Here is a 22,280-nt window from a genome sequence, read left to right as displayed (position 1 = left end):
GGTACCGTGGCTGTTTTCAGTGAGGTGTTTTCTACTGGGAACAGCAGTGCAACAGAAACGGCCACGAAACGGTTTGGCAATGTTGCTGCCATTAATGATAACATGCAATGGTTTCACCCATGTTAAAAAGGTCACATTGGTAATGTTGCTGCCATTTTACGTCACATCAAAATCATTGAATTGGTCGATGACCTGTTCACCCGAGTGATCGAACTGTTCGATTTGTTCAACAATTTTGACTGTTTTCTATTTTAATTATTTTTTTTATTTTTTTAATATTTTGTCAAAATAAACCATGTGTTTGAACAATACAGGTGAACCGTCAACCCAGAAACTGATGGCCAGAACAGTTCTGGTCTGTTCTGGGTCAGTTTTTAACACATTGTGCATAGGGGCTGCATAAGATTTACTAGATGCGCTTGGCAACACTTGCAACGGCCCTTGGAGGGGAGTTCTCCCAGGAATTGGAGCTAATTAATTGCTATTATGCTGTACATTTCATCTAAGTTGACGGAGAACATTTCCTTACCATAATTTGTGTTTTTTTTCTAAGTTTGTTCTTTGGGCTCTGTTTGTTTGCTTGCAATGAAAATCTGAACCCGTTAAAGATTTTGCACTCGTTCTGTTTTGCATCCATTTGTTTGTAACTATAATTTGCACCTTTACCTGATATAAATTTTCAACTTTTTATCCCACTAGTAATTAAGCACATGCATTGTACATGAGAAAAATAAACTTAAAAATTGAAAATAAACTTAAAAATGTAACAATATGACTAAAAATAAACTTAAAAATTTATTATTCAATTATGAAATCATGCGTTTTTTTGAAAAGTTGGACTATTGAACCACCATTTAGATAAGAATTGTAGAAATAACATTGCTTTTGGATTAGTTTTAAATTAGGTGAAATTATAGTTGGAGCCAATACATTTAAAATTTAGTTACAAGTTGGTCCATAAACTAACAAAACTCTAATAAATGGCTCTACATTTCAAGTTATAAAAGTCATCGCCATGTCATCAGAGGGTTATGTGGCTATTGCCAACATGAGACTCTTAATCCATATTGGACATAATAAAAAGCTTATACTGAAATTGCCCTTTAAGTTGGGTGATTGTAAAATAAAAAAAAGGGTTTTTAGTCTCTCTCTCTCTCTCACTCATAGTCATCTTTATCTGCTCAACGACTATCATGGTGTTTGAAAGCGTGGGTGCTTTTTGGGACCAATTTTCAAGAAAAAACATCCATGCTTTTGAGACCCATTTTTCACAAAAAAAAATGCTTCTACCATGTAGGCAATGAGCAACACTATGCTGTTTGGTAATGTGATTTTCATCACTGTTTTTCATGTATGTGCTGACAGGTAAGCACCACATAGGATACACATCAATCAATCATTGGGGGAAACAGTTCACCGATGCATGAAATGGGTCCCGATTTTAGAGGCATGCTTGATTTTTTAATAATCAGCTAAACCAAACAATGAGATACATGAGTATTTGTGAAACGCCTATATGGATCTAACGTGGCACCGTTTTTTGAAAAGCGGCCATGGTTCCAAACATCCCCTATGTGATTTGAAAATAAATAAAAATGGTTTTTGGTTTATGTATTTACATTCTCTATATTAATTTCTTTCATTCTCTCTCTCTACCTGTCGTTCTCCCTCAATCTCTCTCATTCTCTTTATTGGTCGATCTTTCCTTCTCCCTTAATTTCTATCGCTCTCCTCCAGTCTCTCTTTCTTTCATTTTTTTTTTCTTATTTTCTTACACACATTGTATTAATCAAATCATATAAAAGAACATAAGATCAACTTGGTATGCTTCAAAAATTATTACACCAATTTGATAAAATTCACAAGAAACTCTTGGCTATGAAATTTACACCAATTGGAGAACGATAGAGATTGTGGGAGAATGAGATTTTGACCAAGAGGAAGAGTGAGGGAGAAGAATGAAAAAGATTGAGGGAGTAATAGAGAGAGATGTTTTGATTTGGCTATAGACCAAAGCAGAGAGAGCGGGAGATCAAGAGATGACTATGAGAGCGAGAGAGAGAAGGGAGGGAGATCGAGAGATAGAGTGAGTAGGAGAGAAACTGAAAACCTATTTTCAATATAGGCTTTCTACTGTCCAACATGGAATAAGAGTCCCATGTTGGCAACAACCACATAAGCCTCTAATGACATGGCGAGGGTTTTTATAATTTGAAATGTAGAGCCAGTTTTCAGAGTTTGGTTGGTTTCTAGACCAACTTGCAACTTAATTTTAAATGTACAACCGGATTTGACTATACTTTTTCCTTCAAATTATATATTTTATTTACATTATATAAAATATTTTTTTTTACTTATCACACTTGAAATTTTGTTTGTCTATATCATTACTCAAACCACTAACCCACCATCTAAAAATAAAAATTGTTTGATTTCTAGGTTGACAATAAATTTTGTATTACATTTTTATCATTGATAAAATTATTTTTTATGTATAAAACTTATTTTTGTTCAATATAATGAATGTACAATATTAGAGATGTATCCAATATTTTATTTTTTATAAATATATAACATTAGATATGTACCCAAAATTTTCTTTTATCTTTTTTTTTTTAATTTTTGTGATTCTTTGTGTTTTTCTATTATTAAAAGTTTTATTATTTGTCTATGAAATCATTTAATTTCTAGGTATATTTTGAAATTGGTTTTCCATTTTCATCATTAATAAAAATACTTCTTATTAATTATGAAATTGGTTTTAATTTTTATTATTTAATTATGACATTATTTATTAATCCATTTGACCTCAAATGGTCAAATTGCTTGCCCGCCACCGGGAGGGAAGAAAAATGGTTTTGTTTTCAAATTAATTTTCAAAATATTTATTTCTATACTATTAAAATTAATATTATGGATTTAATTACAAGAATTTAATGATGAGAAAAATATATTTTAAATATAGGACTTAATGAGAGAGAATAGGAAAATATTTTTATTTTCAATTGGTTTTAAATTTTACATTCCATTTTCATCATTAATAAAAATATTTCTTATTTAACGTACTTATTATTGTTTAATATGTATGTTAAAAATGTTCCAAATTTTTTTAATTTCTTTTTTTTATTTTATCTATTTTTTACTTTTATTATTTAATTATGACAACATGGATTAACCCATTTGACCAAAAATGATTTAATTTCTTACCATCACTTGGATGAAAACACTATTTTTGCTAGGTAGATTTTAAAGGTATAAGCTTTTATGTTATTGGAATTATTAATCTATTAAATGTGGATTTAATTAATAGAACTTAATGATGAGAATAAATAAAAATGACTTAAATATATGATTCAATGAACATGAATGCAAGTTAATAACTTAAATGTTGGATTTAATGGGAGAGGATTGAATATCTTTAAATTACCTCTTTTCAACTAATTTAATATTAAGAACCCATTACCCTATTTGCCCTCATTTTTGTATCATTAAATTTAAATATAGAGGGATAAATATTGTCCTTAGAAAATTCCAGAAATATTCTTAGGGTCATTATTACTTTTTAAAGTAGTATAGATTAGCACTCATTGACACGTGACAGTGCAAATTTTGCATCTAAAAAACCGATGCAAAATTTGCACCATCTTCTTCCTAGTTCCTACTTTAATTGTCTCATAAAATGGGGACCACATCATTTTGCTTCCTGTCATACTACTCCTAAACAAATAACCTTCTTCCTCTTGCAGATAAAGTGGAATACATCATTTTAATTCTCACAAACAAGCAAGAAAGGCCAAATCTGAAGCAAAAGTAAACCAGAATTTAGACTGAACCCATTTGCATTCCCATGCACATGCATTTGAACAGCAAATAACCCGGAGCCTTGGGAGCAACCTAGTTCTAATATGATAAAACCTTGGATAGAACTGTTTTTCGTGTGGTAACAGCAGAATCACTTCTCCATCTGTTCAGGAGGAGAACTGTACACATGGGGGAGGGGACTCAGAAACATTAAGCAGATTTGGGTTAGCAGTTAGCACCATGAATTCCCAAAAGTCTAATTCCCAAAATAAAATAATGATACCTTCCCACCATGATTAACCTATAAATGACATGAAACATGAATAAGCTTCATATAAAATGAAAAAAAAATAAAATAAAAATAACAAAAAACCTGGATAGTTTCTGTCATTGCATGGTATCTGGCTCCATGCAACTATTATACCACCTTAAGTCCAAAAAGTGTGCATAATAGTAAAATATGTAACAAGCTTTTGTCATAATTTTCAGTCTGGAAGGTCTTTACGATTCATTAGATATTATTCATGGAGACATGGTTAGGGCTTCTGTGGACAAGCATTTTACATGTATAGTAATATAAATACACTTTAAAGATTTTGGTGGATTTGAATCATCATCATCTTGAGAGTGGAGTACTAGATCCCACTTCATTTGCCAAAATGTTCTACCAATTTAAGTAAAATGACTGGGAAAATTACTCGCCAATAAGCAAAGGCATTCAAAAAAACCTGCACACTGAGATAAAATAAAATGTTGAACCAAGAACAGAACATGAGGACATAAAGACATGTGGCTTTATTCCAATACCAAACACAGGTCATAATAGACTGGTGCTAAATATAAATTTGAGTAAGTGTTATCATCAAAAGATGCAAGGCAACCTGTGAGGTTTGAGTTGTGTCGATTTACAAATTAATGTTGTCAAATGCCGAAGTCACACACATTAATGCTTACACCAATTTGGTTAGAAAAAATATGTTCCTAACCATCCATGAAGATATAAGGTCTAGTTGTCAGTTTGTCTACACAATAAAACCATGAACATGATTTATGAAGGTGCCAGGAATACAGCAGTAAGATGGAAGGAAATAAAGGTAAGTCAAGGGAACTGAGTGGGTTGCAGGTTTTAAGAACGTAATGATGGTCCTTGGATATCAAATAGTAAAATGAGGTTGAGAAATGATAATAAGTTAGCAAATAGCCATCAATGCATAAAGTATCCTTGTACATACAAATATGGAACTCTACAGTTAAGCTGGAATTGTATATCTGAGACAAATGTTCAAATTACGTCCCAGAAGCATTTTTCTTGTTTTTCTCCATATTCTTCTTCATTGTTCCTTCAACACTTTTTGGTGGTTTATATTCCTTCAGGTCATTCAGATTTTACTTCTCTCATCTTATTTGTTTGCTTAACCACCTTTGTGATTGATGGATCCAACACATTACTTGAGCACTGAAGAATGACACCCTTCTCTAGTGCCTCATCCCATAGCTGTCTACCCTTTTCAAACTCTCCCAAGCTACAAAGCTTGGGTATCAACAGATCATATACTGGACCATAATCACCCACAGAGTTTTTCTTCATTCGCTCAAATAGATTGAGAGCATGATTAACCCTCTCAACTCCACAGAGGACACCAATTAAATCATAGTAAAACCTTGGTTCTTGCATCAGCCCCTCCTCAATCATTTCATCCACAATCAAGTTCCCTCTACCAAATCTCCCTGTCAAATAAAGAACTCGCACCACAAGATAATAGCTCATCCAATCAGGGGGACAACCTGATTTCTTCATTGAGTAGAGGATCCGATGAGCTTCTTTTACTCTTCTTGTCCTGCCCAAACAAGAGAGCAAAATATTGAAGCTAATTGAATTCGGTGGAACCCCATTAGACCTCATTTCCATCATCAAGTTAGAAGCTTCAGGAACAAGTGCTGAAGGATTGAATTTAAGGTTTCTCTCGCAAAGACACCTAAGGAGTGTATTATAACAGAACAGGTCCGGAAGAACTCCTAATAACCTCATATTCATGAGAATTCTACGAGCTTCTTTCACATTTCCATGGATGCACCACCCATGAAGAAGATTTTTGTAAATACAAGACTCTATGCCAATAATCTTACTTTTATGGTGCCAAACAACCCCTTCAGCCTTCCTGGCATGTCCTTTGGCACAAAGGGCATTAACAATGGAATTTACGGTGACTTTATCTCGTGTGCACTTGAATTTCTCCAAGTTCTTGAAAAGCCCTAAGGCTTCATCTTCTCTCCCCAGTTTTACGAAGGTTTCGGCAACAAGGCTAAAAGTTTCCGTATCCATCTTCCGACGCTCCTTTCGTAGCTCTGAAATCAATAAATTCATTGCTATAAGGTCTCTCTTTTCAGCAAGCACCCGTATTGCATGGTTAAAAGCCTCGTCCTCCAAATTACACCTCAGGTTCTTCTGAGACCAGGAGAAAAATCTAAATAACCTTCTGCTGGGTGCTTTTTTTTTGCAGGAATCTATGATCTGTGTCACAAGGCCCGAACTGATCGGAACAGCTAACTTATCAAGACTCGCTTCCAAGTCATCTAGACTGCCAATGCCATTGGAAACAATGTTGCATATCTTGTGCAAATGTGGAGCTAGGGAAGGTGGCTCTATGGAAAAGTATGAGAATAGGAAATACTGAAACCGAAGAGCATGGACCGTTGGCGGTAGGGAACTGACCAAGTTTAATTTCAGTCGCAAAAGCATCTTCTTTGAGGATATCTGTCGAACAGGTGAGGGGAGGTATTTCGAAATATTTAAATGTCGGCCCCCATGGGTTATTGTTCTTCATTATAATTGCTTGCGCTAATTCTTCTCTTCATGCATGCTCCCAGTTTCGCTATTCCGGTATTCCCTCTTCTCTCTAGTTGTGTAAAGTATTGACATAAAACTGCCGCTCTGAGTTCTGGTTACTTGGTATCGTTTCGCAGTCACCTCGGCCCGTTCCTTTTAGTTATAGGCGAGTTCACATCTACCCCACAGAACGCGCCCCAAAAACGACGGAACTTTAAACTGAAAACGTTGGTGCACGATTCGGAATTCGAGATTTGTCTTCGTGCCTTCATGGGACAGGCGTGGCCGCGTGGGTAGTTGAGCTCGAGCTGGCCTACAAATATAAATTTAAGGGAAAATTTTACATTAGTATCCTGAACTTTGGGTAGTGTCAAATTGGTATCCGAACTTTTCAAAACCGTTAACGAATGTTAAGCACTATAAAGGACAAAAATGCCCTTCATCTATCATCTAATTTTCTTATGATTGATATCTGATCTTTAACTTTCCGATACGCCCCTCAATTATTCGATCAAATCCCCCACTGTGAAAACCAATATTTTTGGACGTCCATCATCCGTTCCCATACTCTCAATGCTCAATTTAACCAATCCATCTCCCTCTATGCTAGAATGCACCGAATAAACATCCTGCCCACTGTATTCACCTTCTCCTCGGTGCTCAACGTTTGCGCGTGCATTCAGGCAATTCAAGTAGGCAAACTAGAATGCACCGAATGGACATCCCGCCCATTCTATTCACCTTCTCCCCGGTGCTCAACGCTTGTGATGGAGCGCGATCTGGCCGGTCTTAGCTGTCCACGACCTTGCTTCTGAACGGGGTAGCAGGGAACCTGAAACGGAGGAGATGGGAAAGCTCCGGGGAGAACCCGGTGTAGAGGCTCCGAAGCTCAAGTTAGAATCCTTCAAAAGTAAGATAATACCAGATAGCGCAAAGTTTGCATACCATGTTTGTTGGGGGCAGGGGGGCTCTTATAATCACTTCGTGCACTCGCCCCGAGGCCCTTGTCAGGTCGGGTATGATTACCCTTGTGCTTGTCAATTTGGCCGTCGTCCTTTCTGTCGGGACAGAACCGTCACTGCCTAATCGTCTCTCTAACTGGAGATGGCGGTGGCAGGTGGCCGTTTAGAGTGCGGTCGCCAAACGTCAGATCCCAAGTCAGTCAGGCGAGGCGCCCTCGGGCACGGACTTCCTCAGTGTTAGGCATGGTACAACTTATTTGGTTTGGTGCCCAGAAGGTGATGTGGAGTGCTGAGCGAGGCGAAGTCTTGAGCTCGGAGGTATCTATAGGGTAGGTCAGTTCGGCGATGTGTATCCCGAACTGTTACAAGGTGGCCAATTCGGCGAGGTATATCCCGAGCTGTTACAAGGTGGGTCAGTTCGGCGAAGTGTCTCCCGAGCTGTTACAAGGTCAGTTCGGCGAGGTGTATCCCGAGCTGTTACAAGGTGGGTCAGTTCGGCGAAGTGTATCCCGAGCTGTTACAAGGTCAGTTCGGCGAGGTGTATCCCGAGCTGTTACAAGGTTGGCCAGTTCGGATTACTCTGGTTTTGGGTAAAGGGTGAGTTCGGGCCCCCCGTAGGGAGTTCGGTCTGCTGGTGTCCCCTTGTTCCCGCCTTAGGCTTGACCCCCCTTTTGCCGAGCTGTTGTTTCTGCCACATGTCACGTAACAGTGAGGTCGGGCCAAATCTTCCTTCATCAGCTTGCACAAGCATTTAGGCAATCCAAGAAGGCAAACAAACACACACTCGAATTGTCGAGTCCGACCATTTCGGAAATAAAGTTGTGTAGACTGCTTTTCTCGATATGTATGCAAAATGCAGGGCTGCATAAGATGCTAGACGTGTTTTCAATCAAATGGCCAAAAGAGATGTCGTCACTTGGGCGGCCATGATTTCCGGGTACTCCAAGACCGGTAGGATGGACAATGCACGTCAGCTGTTCGATGTCATGTTGGAACGCAACGTCAATACTTGGATAGCTATGGTGGCGGGGTATGCAAATGTAGGCAATGTGGAAGCTGCGAAAGAACTGTTTGATCAAATGCCAGAAAAGAACTCCGTGACATGGACAGCCATGATTGTTGGTTATGGAAAACGAGTGGACGTGACTGAAGCCAAGCAAGTATTTGATGAGATACCGGCATGCAATTCGGCGTGTTGGGGGTATTCTAATGAAGCAATTGATATGTATAAGAAGATGAGAGAAGCAAATGTAAAGGAGAGCGAGGGTTGCCATGGTTGGAGTAATCTCTGCTTGCACACAACTTGGTGATCTAGATACGGGTAATGCAGTGGCCGATCACATGGAAGAAGGCGTCTGTGGTAAGTTCTTCCGTTATTACTTATACATTTTTTTCTGGGCTAAGGGAGATCGGAGAGTGGGCCCGTGAGTTACTTCAAATTTATATATATTTTGTTTTGGCATGCCATGGTTATTCTTATTTCAATCAAGGTTGGAGTATCTTTTCAGAAGAGCTAACCCAGATGGGTCTGACCCAAGAACTCGACTTATGCATGAACCTTGCTGGGAGGAGCAAAAGAAAGAAATGAGTTGGGATTGGACCACCCCACTGCAATTTAACTTCTTCCATGTGATCGGCCATGTTCCCCCTCCCTCCCTCCTGTTCTGGTTAGAGTTGTCGTCATTTCCCCCTCCCTCCTTTCCGCTCTGGTTAGAGGTTGGCCTACCATTTAAAGGTAGAAGACAATGAATGGTGTTTTCAACTCTTCATTAGTCCAGAATTTTAAACACCTCAACGGTTCAGTCTCAAGGTAGAAGACAATGAAACAGTCTTCTTTTGAAGGGCAGTTTTGATATTTTCAAAAATTTTAAGTTGCATATGTGATCATATAACCAACTTGACATTTTTTGAAAGTTTGGATAATTTGTATACTAACTTGAGACTATCCCCAAAGTTTATGGTACTAAAGTGGAATTTTCTCAAAATTTATCTATGGATTCAACTATGATATGGGAAAGGCAAGATACATAAAACTTACAGCCATTCAATCTTTACCATAAGGGGGTGACCAATTAGGTGATATTTATCAAAATTCACTAAGTGTTTTGATTGGTCAAAGCTTTTCTGGTATCATAGATTTTTATTTTATATTATAGGAAAATTTATTGCTGTTGGAAAGGCATGATCGAAATGGCTTTGACCAATCAAAACCCTCATGTGAAATTTGATAAATATCACCTGATTGGTATCATTTTTATGAATCAAAATCCATGCTTATATTATATAAGCATTTTAAAACTGACACATATTTAATATGTATGTATAATGCTTTTTGTGGCTTTTTCATGGCATGATAGGCTAAAGCCCGGCCCAACCATGGGTGAAAGCTTGTGGTTTTACATCTTAACACCCATCAATATTTAAGTTTCAAAAAAAAAAAAAAAAAACAAAAACAAAATCCTTCAAGAGTAGGGGTCATTATATGATGGTGGTCGACCAGTTTAATTAGGCCACCAATCCAAATTGAAATTGGTAGTTTGGTCTGGTCTGGCTTTAAAAAAAGGTCTGGTTTGATCTGAGAACTATAATTTTCTGGTTCAATTTGATTTTTGAATTTCAGGAACCAAATCACAACAGAAACCGAATTATTAATATTTACAACATAAGTATTCATTTAACATTTAATCATAGCATATAACTCTTAACTATATAAATATTTGATACATTGTTGTTGTTTATTTCAAATTTTTAACTTGTAATTCGATGGCCTATGTTCGAAAACTTGTGAATATAATTTACACGTGGCATTTGTTAACAAGTCAATTTGATATTTGAATTCTATTTATTATTTACTATTTATGCAGGAATTTATGTTATTTGAACTTTCTAATTGGGTTAAACCCAAATAGAATGATTCAAACTGTATTAGAATCCCAACCAAACCATAATAAAATGGTTAATATTAAAACATCGACCGGTGGTCTTTGGCTTTTTTATTTAAAAGTGCCTTTTTTTTATTGCATGACATTTATTACAAATAAGTTGATTACGTAATTTGTTAAAATGCATACTTGTACTAATTATTAATTATTGCAAGGTTTTTAGTTGGATTATTAATTTTGCATAAACAGCGACTATTTTGTTTTAAGATCATCCCAAGCAAAATTGATAACATTCTATCTACAACCATGAACAACGAAAAAAAACATAAGCTTGTATATTTTTTGTTAGCAAAATAAAAAATAAAAAATTATCATTAAATAAGATTCTTGAAAGTATTTACACCCAGACCCTGAGTAGGTAGTTGATAGTGTAAATCTATTCCCTCCTTACAGACTTCATAAGCTAGCCTATGACCATGTGTAGTAGGGACCCCTACTTGCTAATTCCACTCGCTGCAACTTGGGCCAGGTTGGTCCGAACCCAACCCGAAAAAATTGGGTTGGGTTGGGTTGGTTTGATGTTCGGGTTAGGGTTAGGGTTGAAATTCAGGAATCTGACTTTATTTCAGGTTGGGTTAGGGTTGACCCCTTAGCCAACCTGATCCAACCCGAACCCGACTCTATAGTACATGTCATATATAAATATATGTTATATGTAATATATAATATACATTGATTTGTTTAGATGCATGATATTTGTATGACTCCCACCACATAGTATCATGTATTTCTTTTAAGATAATCACTTCACTTAATCTTAATCAGAAAGACTAAAACCTTAATAATATTATTTTAGGTTTTTTTGAAAATTTTATTCTTCATCTCCTCTATGTTGTTTGTCGTCCAAGAAAGATCTATCATAAGCCATAACTCATAATAAACTATGATTATTTCTAACACTTGTTTTTCTAAATTATGTACCAAAAAAAATGTCAACAAACAAATACTAATGAAACATAGGATTAATATATGTAGTGAAAGTTGAGTTAAGATCTAAAATCGAAAAATTTATAAGGTTTTAAAGGATGGGAAGAAGGCCAATCCAACCTGAAATTGACTTCGGTTAGGGTTGGGATGGGTTAAAGTTGAAGGAATTTAGTTAGGATTAGGGTTAGGGTTGGGTTAGGGTTAGGGATGGTGACGCAGCGTGGAAGCAATGAAAACCGGAGCTGGCTATGCAAGCACTGGGCGTTCGCGAGCACCTAGCGAATAACACTGATTTCTCTAGGAGAGAGAAAAGGTGGCAAAACTAAAGAAGAGAACTATAAGAAAATTGTGAAAATCTGAAGTGTGAATTGATTGAGAATTCTGGGAAATAGCAGTATTTATAATACATTGAGAAATTGTAAAATAATTAGGAAACAATAACTAGGATAGATCCAAATATATAATCTTATAGGATCGAACTCTCCTTGGTTTGATTTCCACTGTCCTATCTCCCTAGATGCATGAATCTTGGATTGTCTTGATAATCTTGATGCTTCTTGGAGTATTTCTTGATAATCTTGGAAGAATCTTGCTTTATCTTGCTATTCTTTGGAAGAGTCTTGCTTTATCTTGCTATTCTTTGGAAGAGTCTTGCTTTATCTTGCTATTCTTTGGAAGAGTCTTGCTTTATCTTGCTAATCTTGGATCTTGCTTATCTTGGACTTATCCTTATCTTGAATTGATCTTATCCTAGGAGTTGCCGCCCCTAGTGGTGAGATGGGCCTTGTGATGGGTCTCCATCATTCTCCCCCACTTGGAGAGAACTCGACCCCGAGTCGTGATTAGGATAGGCAAGTGTGATCTCTGGCAAGTACCGGTGAAGGTCAACAACGTTGAAGGTCTTGGATATACCCATCTGATCTGGTAGGTCCACTACATAGGCATTATCATTGATTTTCTTCACGATCTTGTATGGGCCATACTTCCAGGGCTTCAACTTGTTGTAAGTACCCACGGGAATTCTTTCCTTCCTTAAGAAAACCATAACCTCATCACCTACATCAAACACTTGAGACTGGCGGTGCTTGTCTGCGGCCGTCTTGTATTTGGCGTTGGATTGCTCTAGCTTCTGCTTCACGGCCTCTTGGACGAACTGGATTTGTTCTGTCATCTGCTCTGCTGAGATACTGGTGCTGGGTACTTTGGGTAGCTTCACTAAATCCAGTGCATGGTTAGGGGCTTCATGTACACGATGGAAAATGGTGATCTGCCTGTGGAACTGTGCACTGCATTGTTATAGGCGAACTCAGCCTGGGCTATGGCGAAGTCCCACTGTTTTGGCCTTTCCTGGCATATGCTGCGAATTAAGTTCCCTAAGGTCCGGTTTACCACTTCTGTCTGTCCATCTGTCTGTGGATGCGCTGTACTGCTGAAATTGAGTGATGAATCAAACAACCTCCACAGGGTCATCCAAAAGTGACTGAGGAACTGTGTGTCACGATTTGAAGTGATGGTCTTGGGTACTCCATGCAAGCGGACAATCTCCCTGAAAAACAATTTGGCTGTTGCGGATGCGTCTGTTGTTTTCTTGCATGGGAGGAAGTGAACCATTTTTTAGAATCTATCAACCACCACGAAGACGGAGTCCATGTTTCTCTGGGTCTTTGGCAAGCCTAGCACAAAATCCATGGACAAGTCTTCCCATATAGCAGTAGGAACGGGTAAGGGCATGTAGAGACCTGTGTTCTGGGTTTGTCCCTTAGCTGTCTGACAAACATAACACCTGCTTACAATGGTAGAGATGTCCCTCCTTAATCTCGGCCAATAATATCGCCCCTTAATTGCTTCTATTGTTTTGTCCCTTCCCAAGTGTCCTGCTAATCCACCCCCATGCAAATCCCTAATGATCTTTTCACGGAGGGAAGTACAAGGGATACACAGTTGTTCCCCTTTCATAAGGAACCCATTATAGATAAAGAAGTCTTCTGTTGGCTGCTTGTTCACACATCTCTCCCATACCTGCTGGAAGTCTTCATCCTGGGCATATAAGTCTTTTAGACACTCAAAACCTACGATCTCAACACTGAGGGTCTTGATGAGAGCTACACGCCTACTAAGTGCATCAGCCACTTTATTTTGTTGTCCTATCTTATACACAATTTTGTATGGGAACTTATCTAGGAAAGCAGACCATCTGGCATGTAAATCACTTCTTAATTGCTTTTGCCCACTAAGATATTTTAGGGCCTGGTGGTCAGTATAGAGAACAAATTCTTTTGCAATTAAATAGTGTTCCCATGTCTTCAAGGCTCTAACCACAGCATATAACTCCTTGTCATAAGTAGACCACTTTTTATTGGCTTCACATAGTTTTTCATTGAAGAAAGCAATGGGTCTTTTCTCTTGGGACAATACAACCCCTATGCCAACTCCACTGGCATCACATTCAACATCAAATAATTTATTAAAGTCTGACAAGGCAAGAACAAGAGCAAACTCTCCATTGAAATTTACCCTTTTTCAAGCATTCAGTAATGGGAGCCATGATACTACTAAAATTCTTAATAAAGCGCCTATAGAAGGTTGTCAATCCATGAAATCGCTTGACATCTATGACAGTGGATGGGGTCGGCCACTCCCTAATGGCTTTCACTTTTTCCTCATCTACTTTCACACCATCCTTGCTTATAATAAATCCCAGGAATAATAAATTATCATTCATGAAGATGCATTTCTTCAAATTAGCATATAATTTATTTTCCCTCAATGTTTGCAGGACCTCCCTAATATATCCCACATGCTCAGTGATAGATTTGTTGTATATCAAAATATCATCAAAATAGACTACTACAAATTTACCAATGAAGGGGCGCAATACCTGGTTCATCAGCCTCATGAAGGTACTAGGTGCGTTGGTTAGTCCAAAAGGCATGACTAACCATTCGAACAAACCATCTCTAGTCTTGAAGGCTGTCTTCCATTCATCTCTAGGACGAATCCTGATTTGATGATATCCACTCCTAAGATCTATTTTTGAGAAAACTACAGCTCCGCTTAGTTGGTCCAGCATGTCGTCCAGCCTAGGGATGGAAAATTTGTATCCAATGGTAATCTTATTAATGACCCTGTTGTCAACACACATTCTCCAACTACCATCATTCTTAGGTGTAAGTAAGGCAGGAACTGCACAAGGACTCATTTTGATTTGAATGTGTCCATTCTTCAATAATTCTTCTATCTTTTCCCGTAAGATTTCATTCTCCTTAGGACTCATCTTGTAATGTAGGAGGTTAGGTAGATTAGCACCTGGAGCGAAATCAATATGGTGCTGTATATCTCTCATGGGAGGGAGTTCATTTGGTAACTCCTCTGGAACTACATCATTAAACTCATCAAGTAGTCCCTACACTTCCACTGGAATTTTACTTTCATCATTAACATTTTCTCCCTTTACTACTAAGAGATGTATCTCATGAGTATCCTTACATTCTTTAACAAATTCAGCATGATGATGGGTGATGGTAAGAAAATTCTTCTCATGTGCTTTTGGAGCATTTGTAATAATTTTCTCAGCAATGGGTAACAAAGTATAACGTGTACCTTCTTTTTCCAGTTGGTAGGTATTCTTCCTACCCATGTGCCTTGCATCTGTATCAAATTGCCAAAGTCTCCCTACCAAAATATGGCAAGCATCCATATCAACAGTATCACAATAAACTTCATCATGGTACTTACCAATGGAGAATGTTACCTTGCAGCGCTCCTCTACTCGTACGCCGCCTCCTTCCTTGATCTAGCCAATTGTGTATGGGTTTGGATGTCTTTCAAGGGGTAGTTGTAACTTTTGTACCATATCCCTGCAAATAATATTTTCTTGACTGCCATTATCAATGATTAAATTAAATAAATTTTCTTTGACAGTACACCTGGTACGAAACAACATGTGCCTCTGAGAAGTATCTGTATTTTTCTGGGACAGCATTAATTTTCTAACAACACAGGTATATTCCTCATGTTCATATGGACCTTCTTCATCTTCCCCATCGGGTCCACAGTATACCTCTTCCTCAATATCTTCTTCTTCCTCCCTTTCTATCATATTAACTACTTTCCTCCTAGGACAGTCACTGGATCTATGTCCCACCTCATTACATTTGAAACATTTAATAAGAGCAGGCCTTGCATAGGGTTACTGGATTTAGGAGGGTTGGAAGGATTACCTCGAATATGTCCTCTTGTAGTAGCCTTACCAGCGTTACTTGTGCTTGCCGGGTGAGAGGGTTGTACTACCGGGACTGATTTGTTCCTGTCGATAGTCGCTGGTCTGTTGTCGCTCCCGCTATACAGGCGGTAATTATCACCGCGTACATTGTCTTGGAACATTAATTCTGCTTTCAAAGTTAGGTTCCTTGCTTCCTGCACACTAAGAACCATTTGTACACCAATTTTGTCTCTGATGGATGGTCTCAAACCGCTTAGATAACGGGCTGCCTACTGGTTATCACTTTCAGATAATTGATTTCTCTCATCTAATCTAAAAAATTCAGATGTATATTCATTAACACTACGAGAACCCTACGCACACCGTTGGTAAGTTTCAAGCATGTATTGTTCATAATTTGGGGGTAAAAATCTACCTCTTATAAGCTGTTTCATGCGCCTCCAGGTTCGAACAGGACCCCTTCCTTCTCTCGTCCGGGTCTCTCTCATCCGTTCCCACCAAATAGATGTGCCTCCCTTTAATCGGAAAGCTATCAGTTTTAGCCTTCGTTCCTCTGGTATCTCCATATAATCAAAGAACCTATCAACTTCTGTGATCCAATCCAGGAGCCTCTCTATACCAAGATCTTCACTAAAAGTAGGAATATCTACTTTAAGTTTAAATTCATCATTATTCCTATGGGGATTAAAATTACCTTGATTGTGCCAATGTCTACCATTTTTGTCGTTGCTAGGAAGAACTGGAGCACCACCAAATTCGAAATCATCATCATTGTCATCGTAAAAAATTGGACGTTAGGACGCAATAATGACGGGTGGTCTGTCGTGGTTGTCTCCTTCGATCTGCTATGGATTTTCCCGGTTCCATGGGACAACCTCCCGTAACAAGGTTTGTAGTTGCTCAGTCACCTCTGCCAACTGTCGCTCGATGTTACGTGTGGTTGTGCGTTGTTCTTCAATCGCTCTCCAAACAGTTGGGAACCCCTGATCTCCATCACGGGGTGGGTTGCGACTGGTACCGTCTTGGTTGGCCATCTGATTGGGCGAACTCCCTGCTCTGATACCACCTGACGCAGCGTGGAAGCAATGAAAACCGAAACTGGCTATGCAAGCACCGGGTGTTCGCGAGCACCTAGCGAATAACACCGATTTCTCTAGGAGAGAGAAAAGGTGGGGAAACAAAAGAAGAGAACTAGAAGAAATTTGTGAAAATCTGAAGTGTGAATTGATTGATAATTCTGGGAAGTAGCAGTATTTATAATACATTGAGAAATTGTAAAATAATTAGGAAACAACAACTAGGATAGATCCAAATATCTAATATGATAGGATCGAACTCTCCTTGATTTGATCTCCACCGTCCGATCTCCCTAGATGCACGAATCTTGGATTGTCTTGACAATCTTGATGCTTCTTGGAGTCTTTCTTGATAATCTTGGAAGAGTCTTGCTTTATCTTGCTAATCTTGGATCTTGCTTATCTTGGACTTATCCTTATCTTGAATTGATCTTATCCTAGGAGCTGCCACCCCCAGTGGTGAGATGGGCCTCCATCAGATGGCCTCAACCTGACCTAACCTGGCCCAACTTGCAGCCCTAATCCACTAGACTGAAATTGTTAACGACTGGATTCAGGTAAGAGGAAGGCTGTGTGACTCCTACTTCCTTCATATTCACTGTTTGATACATTGTCATTTAGATCTCCACCAATCACTCATTTAGCATGCAGAAGAAAATCAATGTCCAATAATGAGGAGCATAATTCTTTCCTCCTTGAGAAAATTGGGTGACCATATGTCAAACAAAGGAACCGTCAACCATGGTTCAAAATGTGAGTGTATTTGACACATTATCACTCGATAAATGGCATGTAAAATTTGAAGTGTTAAGTAAAAGGCAACAACAAAGTAATATATTAGATTGCTCTCTTGCTTGGTGTGAAGCAAAGTTATGATGCCAAATGAACGCTTTTTTGTTTTAGATAATTTTGTTTGTTTCAAAGGGGGAACAAGGTCTAGGTTATGGGACTTGCAGATTCTCTTCAAATACAACACATTGTTGTGGTTATTACAACCCTATACATTGAGGTTTAAACCCCCATAATAATAGATTATAGGGGCCGTTTGGCGAGTCTTTTTTTGAAAGATCTTCTGGAAGCTCTAACAGTCAAAAGATGATGTGAACTTTTGCATCAAGATCTTACCAGCTTGAAAACCTTTTAGTTAAGGTGTGTCTTTCCACGCGAATACGAGTTAAAAAAAAGGTGAAAATCTTTATTTGGAGCTTCCCAAAAATAGCCCGAAATGGGCTTCTCATGTCTTTTTGGGGTTGTGGCTTTAGGTGACTGGATCTTTTCCCAATCAAATGGGAAAAGACCAAAACATAGGCTGCTGTGCTTCTAAAAAACCAACAGCCCATGCGAAAATGCATGCCAAACGGGGCCATATGTCTTCTTGTGATGATGTTATTCTCTAAATAAAACCCTAAGACTGTGTTTGGTTGCAATGCAAATGAATTTATACTGATGCAAAATTCTGGTAATGCAAATGATGTCAGTGTAAATTCTGACCTATTTTTGTTTTAAAATTAAGCTTATTTTGTTTGATTGCAATATAAATTAAGTAAATTAAGACATGAAGCAGAATAAAGTAAAACCCAAAACAAAATTAAACGAGAATTTGCACATTTTTTTCATTTGCACTCCCATGCATTTGTGCTAGCGCAAATAAAATTGCACTACAACCAAATGCAGCCTTAGGCTCAGTTTGGAACGAATACAAATACAAATATGTAGAGTGCAAAACCTTATATTTTGTATGTATTTATACTCTGTACATATGGTCAGATACAAGCTGATGGTTGGAAACATGATGGTCACCGGATTGTAGGCAGGTTGTCGGATATAGGGTGCCTTCTTTTTTAACCCGTATAGACAAAAATATCTATAGAGAACATGCCCTAAATTCGCCTCTTAACTTAAAATAGAAGGCTTCTAACCTTGGACGGTAACATAAGCCTACATTTGGTTGCATAGAAAATGAAAGAATTAAATGAATGATTTTATAGAAGTTAGGCATTTACAAATCAATGGTAATGATTCCAATCCAAATTCATAGGTCCAAAATGTATAAATTCAACTTAGCTGCTAGTAGTTAGCAATAAGGCAACCTTATATTCTTATCAAATACCACAAAATTATCAAATACCAAAAGTGAAAATAGGACAAGTTTGTGCTTCTAATAAAACGCTTAAAATCTGTTTGGTAAGGTGATTTTTCTAATAAAAAAACACTTAATTGACAACATTACTTAGTTCAAAATGGGCTTTTGTCAATATAAAAACAATATTACCCTCCATTGTGTATAAATGCCATTTTTATCACAAAAACCACTGTTGGAGGTCTTTGATTCAAAGCAAACAACAATAAAAGAAAAAATATATATAAGGGGTGAAATGGAGTGGTGGAAATCAATATTCGATCAATTTTTAGGAAAAAGACAAGAAAAAAATGAATGAAAATTGACCCTGGTTGTAACTTGTCGCCACTACAAGTGATGAGAAGTGCAAATGGAAAGGAAAAAGTGAGGAAGAAGATGGGATGGGGGTTTTAGAGTAAACGGAATCATTTTGAGTATTAAAAGGTTTAAATGGTAAACCTAGGATGAAAAATAAGAAGTGATTCTTGAAAACTCAAGAAGCCAGAAGTTGCCATCAACTTTTTTTAATGGGCTTTTTTTTTGGTGGAAAAAGCCTAATTATTGCTTTTTCACCAAACTCTTTTTTAGAGTTGTTGTTGCCAAGGATGGAGTCGAGGGCAATGAGGTAACTTCGCTTCTTTGGTCGAGGCCGATGTGTCCAACCTGAGAACAAGAGAGCACACGTCAGAGGCCCCGGGTGTTATCCCAAGGGTCGAGACTCCAATGATCAAGTTAGTCAAGCGTATGAGAGGGTTGGACCAGGCTTGAGACGAGACCTCTAACGAGGTCACTTGACAGCAAGAGAGCTAGAGAGCAGTAATGAGCAAGATGTATTTACCTTAAGCTGGGCACCCATTTTTATACTTGACCTTGCAATGGAATTATTAAGGATTGTTAGGAATGGACGACTAGGATCTCGTCTGACCAATGCCACATGGTGCAATCTTAGGCCTTTCCATGTGCATCTATATCATGAGGGTTTTGGCTTTTGAAGCATAATAAACACTTATTTTAAGCCCCTCCAAACATGGCCTAAGAATCAATGCTCATCTTCTAGCAAGATAGTGAGAAGAGGTGACCTCCCAAATGGCCACTTGGATCAAGGCTTAGCTGAGTAGAAGAGTTGAGAAGTCACCAAATGGAGTCACACCAAAAATATGTAAAGAAGGCAATTATATGTGTATAACGAAAGCTTACCTTATTGTGCACTTGGGATCGAGGCTTAGTTAAGAAAAATGTTGGGAATTGGGGTCACAGAAACTTAGAGAAGTGCTCTGAGGTGTGTTTGAAGACACTGTCTTTAGAATGTTATTTACCCTCACTTAGCTTTATTGAGTTTGTTGTTGGGTTATGGGAAAATTTGTTTCCAAGATATAACAGAGCCTTGAGCGAGAATCAGCAACCAATAAAGTTGAAGAGTCTCCGAAGAAACATTCTATGAGAGATAGTAGTAGATCAAACTGAGAGAGACGAGTGATTTTTGAAAACCTATGTCGAATTGCTTGATTCACATTCCTTAAATAGTTTCTGAAGAATCATGGAGATGAGGAAGATGTTTGTTCAGAAAAAAGGCTCTTTAAGTTGACTGTTAAAAGGTAGTTAACAATTAATGACTATTAACTTTGAATAGTGTCTCTTGATTACATCCAATCAGATCATGACTATTGAAATCATCAACGATCAACCTTGCACCAAAAGTCAAAGTTGCCTTATACGGACCATGCGGAGTGCAAGCAAAGTGTGTCTCATTGCGCCGCACACACACACATGTGCGTACGTTGCATAGTAGCAAGCCTCCATACTCTACTCTTATATTTTTAAAGAGTGTGAATAAGCTTCTATTTAAAAATTTAAAACAAGTTTAGTAATTTTCTAATGTGGGATAAGTTGAAAACTGGTTTTTTAGTGAGAGAAAAAACTATTTTTCAAGACATGTATGCAGGTGTATTTTTCAAGTAATTGATCAATCAAACCCCATTAGATTTAATCTCTAATGAGACTAAAATCCAACACAAAAGAGCTAGAGGTCACCAAATGGAGTCACACCAAAAGTTTGTAAAGAAGGCAATTATTTGTATATGTGCATCACGAAAGCTTACCTTATTGTGCAAACGACTACAATGACTTGATTGAATCAAGTGGTATAGCTAGAAGTGTAGACACTTATCAAAAAAAAAAAAAAAGAATGGCATAGGTATAATTGTATACACTTGAAAACATTAACAACATTATGATTAGTTCTACTTTTCTTATTATTAACATTTTAAAAATTATACCCCTTCCAACATGGATTGTTTTTTTTAGGGTAGCCATGCCCAAAATCCTAGCCCCCCGCCATTTGGGTGAAGGCAAGACTTGATCCTAGATCTCAGCTCTATAACCAGCAAGTTAGTGGGCTCCTTCAATCAAGGAGAATGAATCAATGGATTTTTATTTTTGGGTAAATTGTTAAAGCCTCTCCTGAAATTTTTGACCGTTGTTGAAGTTTTGGTAATTGCAATCACCTTCCATGAACTTTCTAACATAGTTGCAAGTAGATCCCCTCTATTAGAATCCTCTAACAAGAGATGTGAAAAATGCTCAGAATACCCATGCAATTATTATTTAGGCCGCTTTCAGAAAAAAAATACAAACTTTATGAACAACAAAGAAAATAAGAAAGTTTAAAGTTGTGGCTTTACCTTTAAGCGATTGATATGAAGGGAAATTTTGGAAAATAAATCAATTTTTGAAAGGATCGGTAGCATTTGATATGAAAATAAAATTTGGAAAATAAACATTTTGGTCAAAAATAACTTCATGGGCATTTTGGATTTTTTCATGCCTCTTGTTAGAGGATTCTAATAAAGGGGGCTAACTTGCAACTGTGTTAGAAAGTTCAAGGGAGGTAATTGCAATTATCAAACTTCATGGGATGTTTCAGCAGCGGTTAGAAACTTAAAGGGAGGTTTTAGCAATTGTTTAAAACTCTCCATGAGTTTTCAACATTTCTCTTAAACTCACCACAACTTTTTAAAACATCGAGGGAACCCCAAGTCATTAAGTTTTACTTTCCATTAGTGCATCATTAATGTTTCTTAACATAGGTATCAACGTTAGCATGAATAACAATTTTTATGACCAAATTACCCTTGGATGGTGAGTTAGAGGAAAAGGGCCATTTAGGTTAGGGCTAGATTTGTTCTCCCAAAATTCTCTCTCTATGCTCTACCTCTCTCGTCAGATCTTCTGGTCGTTGCGCTGCACCCTCTCTCTTGCTCAAATCTTGCTTCCGCCGTGGCACCTTCTCTCTCGCTCAGATCTTGTCACCATACCACCTTCTCTCATGCTGAAATCTTGAAGGTAGCCATTGCACCACCCTCGCTCAGATCTTGCCGCCACCATAACATCTTCTCTCTCGCTCA

General features: G+C 37.8%; 1 protein-coding gene across 1 annotated transcript; it reads right to left on the bottom strand.

The window, feature by feature from the left end:
• Positions 1 to 4,973: 4,973 nt before the first annotated feature.
• LOC148863213 (Pentatricopeptide repeat (PPR) superfamily protein) lies at positions 4,974 to 7,020 on the bottom strand. The gene has a single exon (XM_088975405.1). The coding sequence runs from the start codon at positions 6,539 to 6,541 to the stop codon at positions 5,177 to 5,179; it is 1,365 nt and encodes a 454-aa protein (XP_088831531.1). The 5' UTR covers positions 6,542 to 7,020; the 3' UTR covers positions 4,974 to 5,176.
• Positions 7,021 to 22,280: the final 15,260 nt, after the last annotated feature.

This window comes from Nelumbo lutea, chromosome 3 (assembly GCF_056320005.1).
Source record: "Nelumbo lutea isolate HS-2025 chromosome 3, American lotus-T2T, whole genome shotgun sequence".
In the NCBI taxonomy this organism is placed as follows: Eukaryota; Viridiplantae; Streptophyta; class Magnoliopsida; order Proteales; family Nelumbonaceae; genus Nelumbo; species Nelumbo lutea.
Note: the sequence above shows the minus strand (reverse complement) of the source record. Positions and strands in the feature narration are given on the sequence as shown.

Excerpts from the sequence above, each read along its gene's own strand:
- LOC148863213 (XM_088975405.1), bottom strand. The coding sequence starts at position 6,541 with ATGCTTTTGCGACTGAAATTAAACTTGGTCAGTTCCCTACCGCCAACG.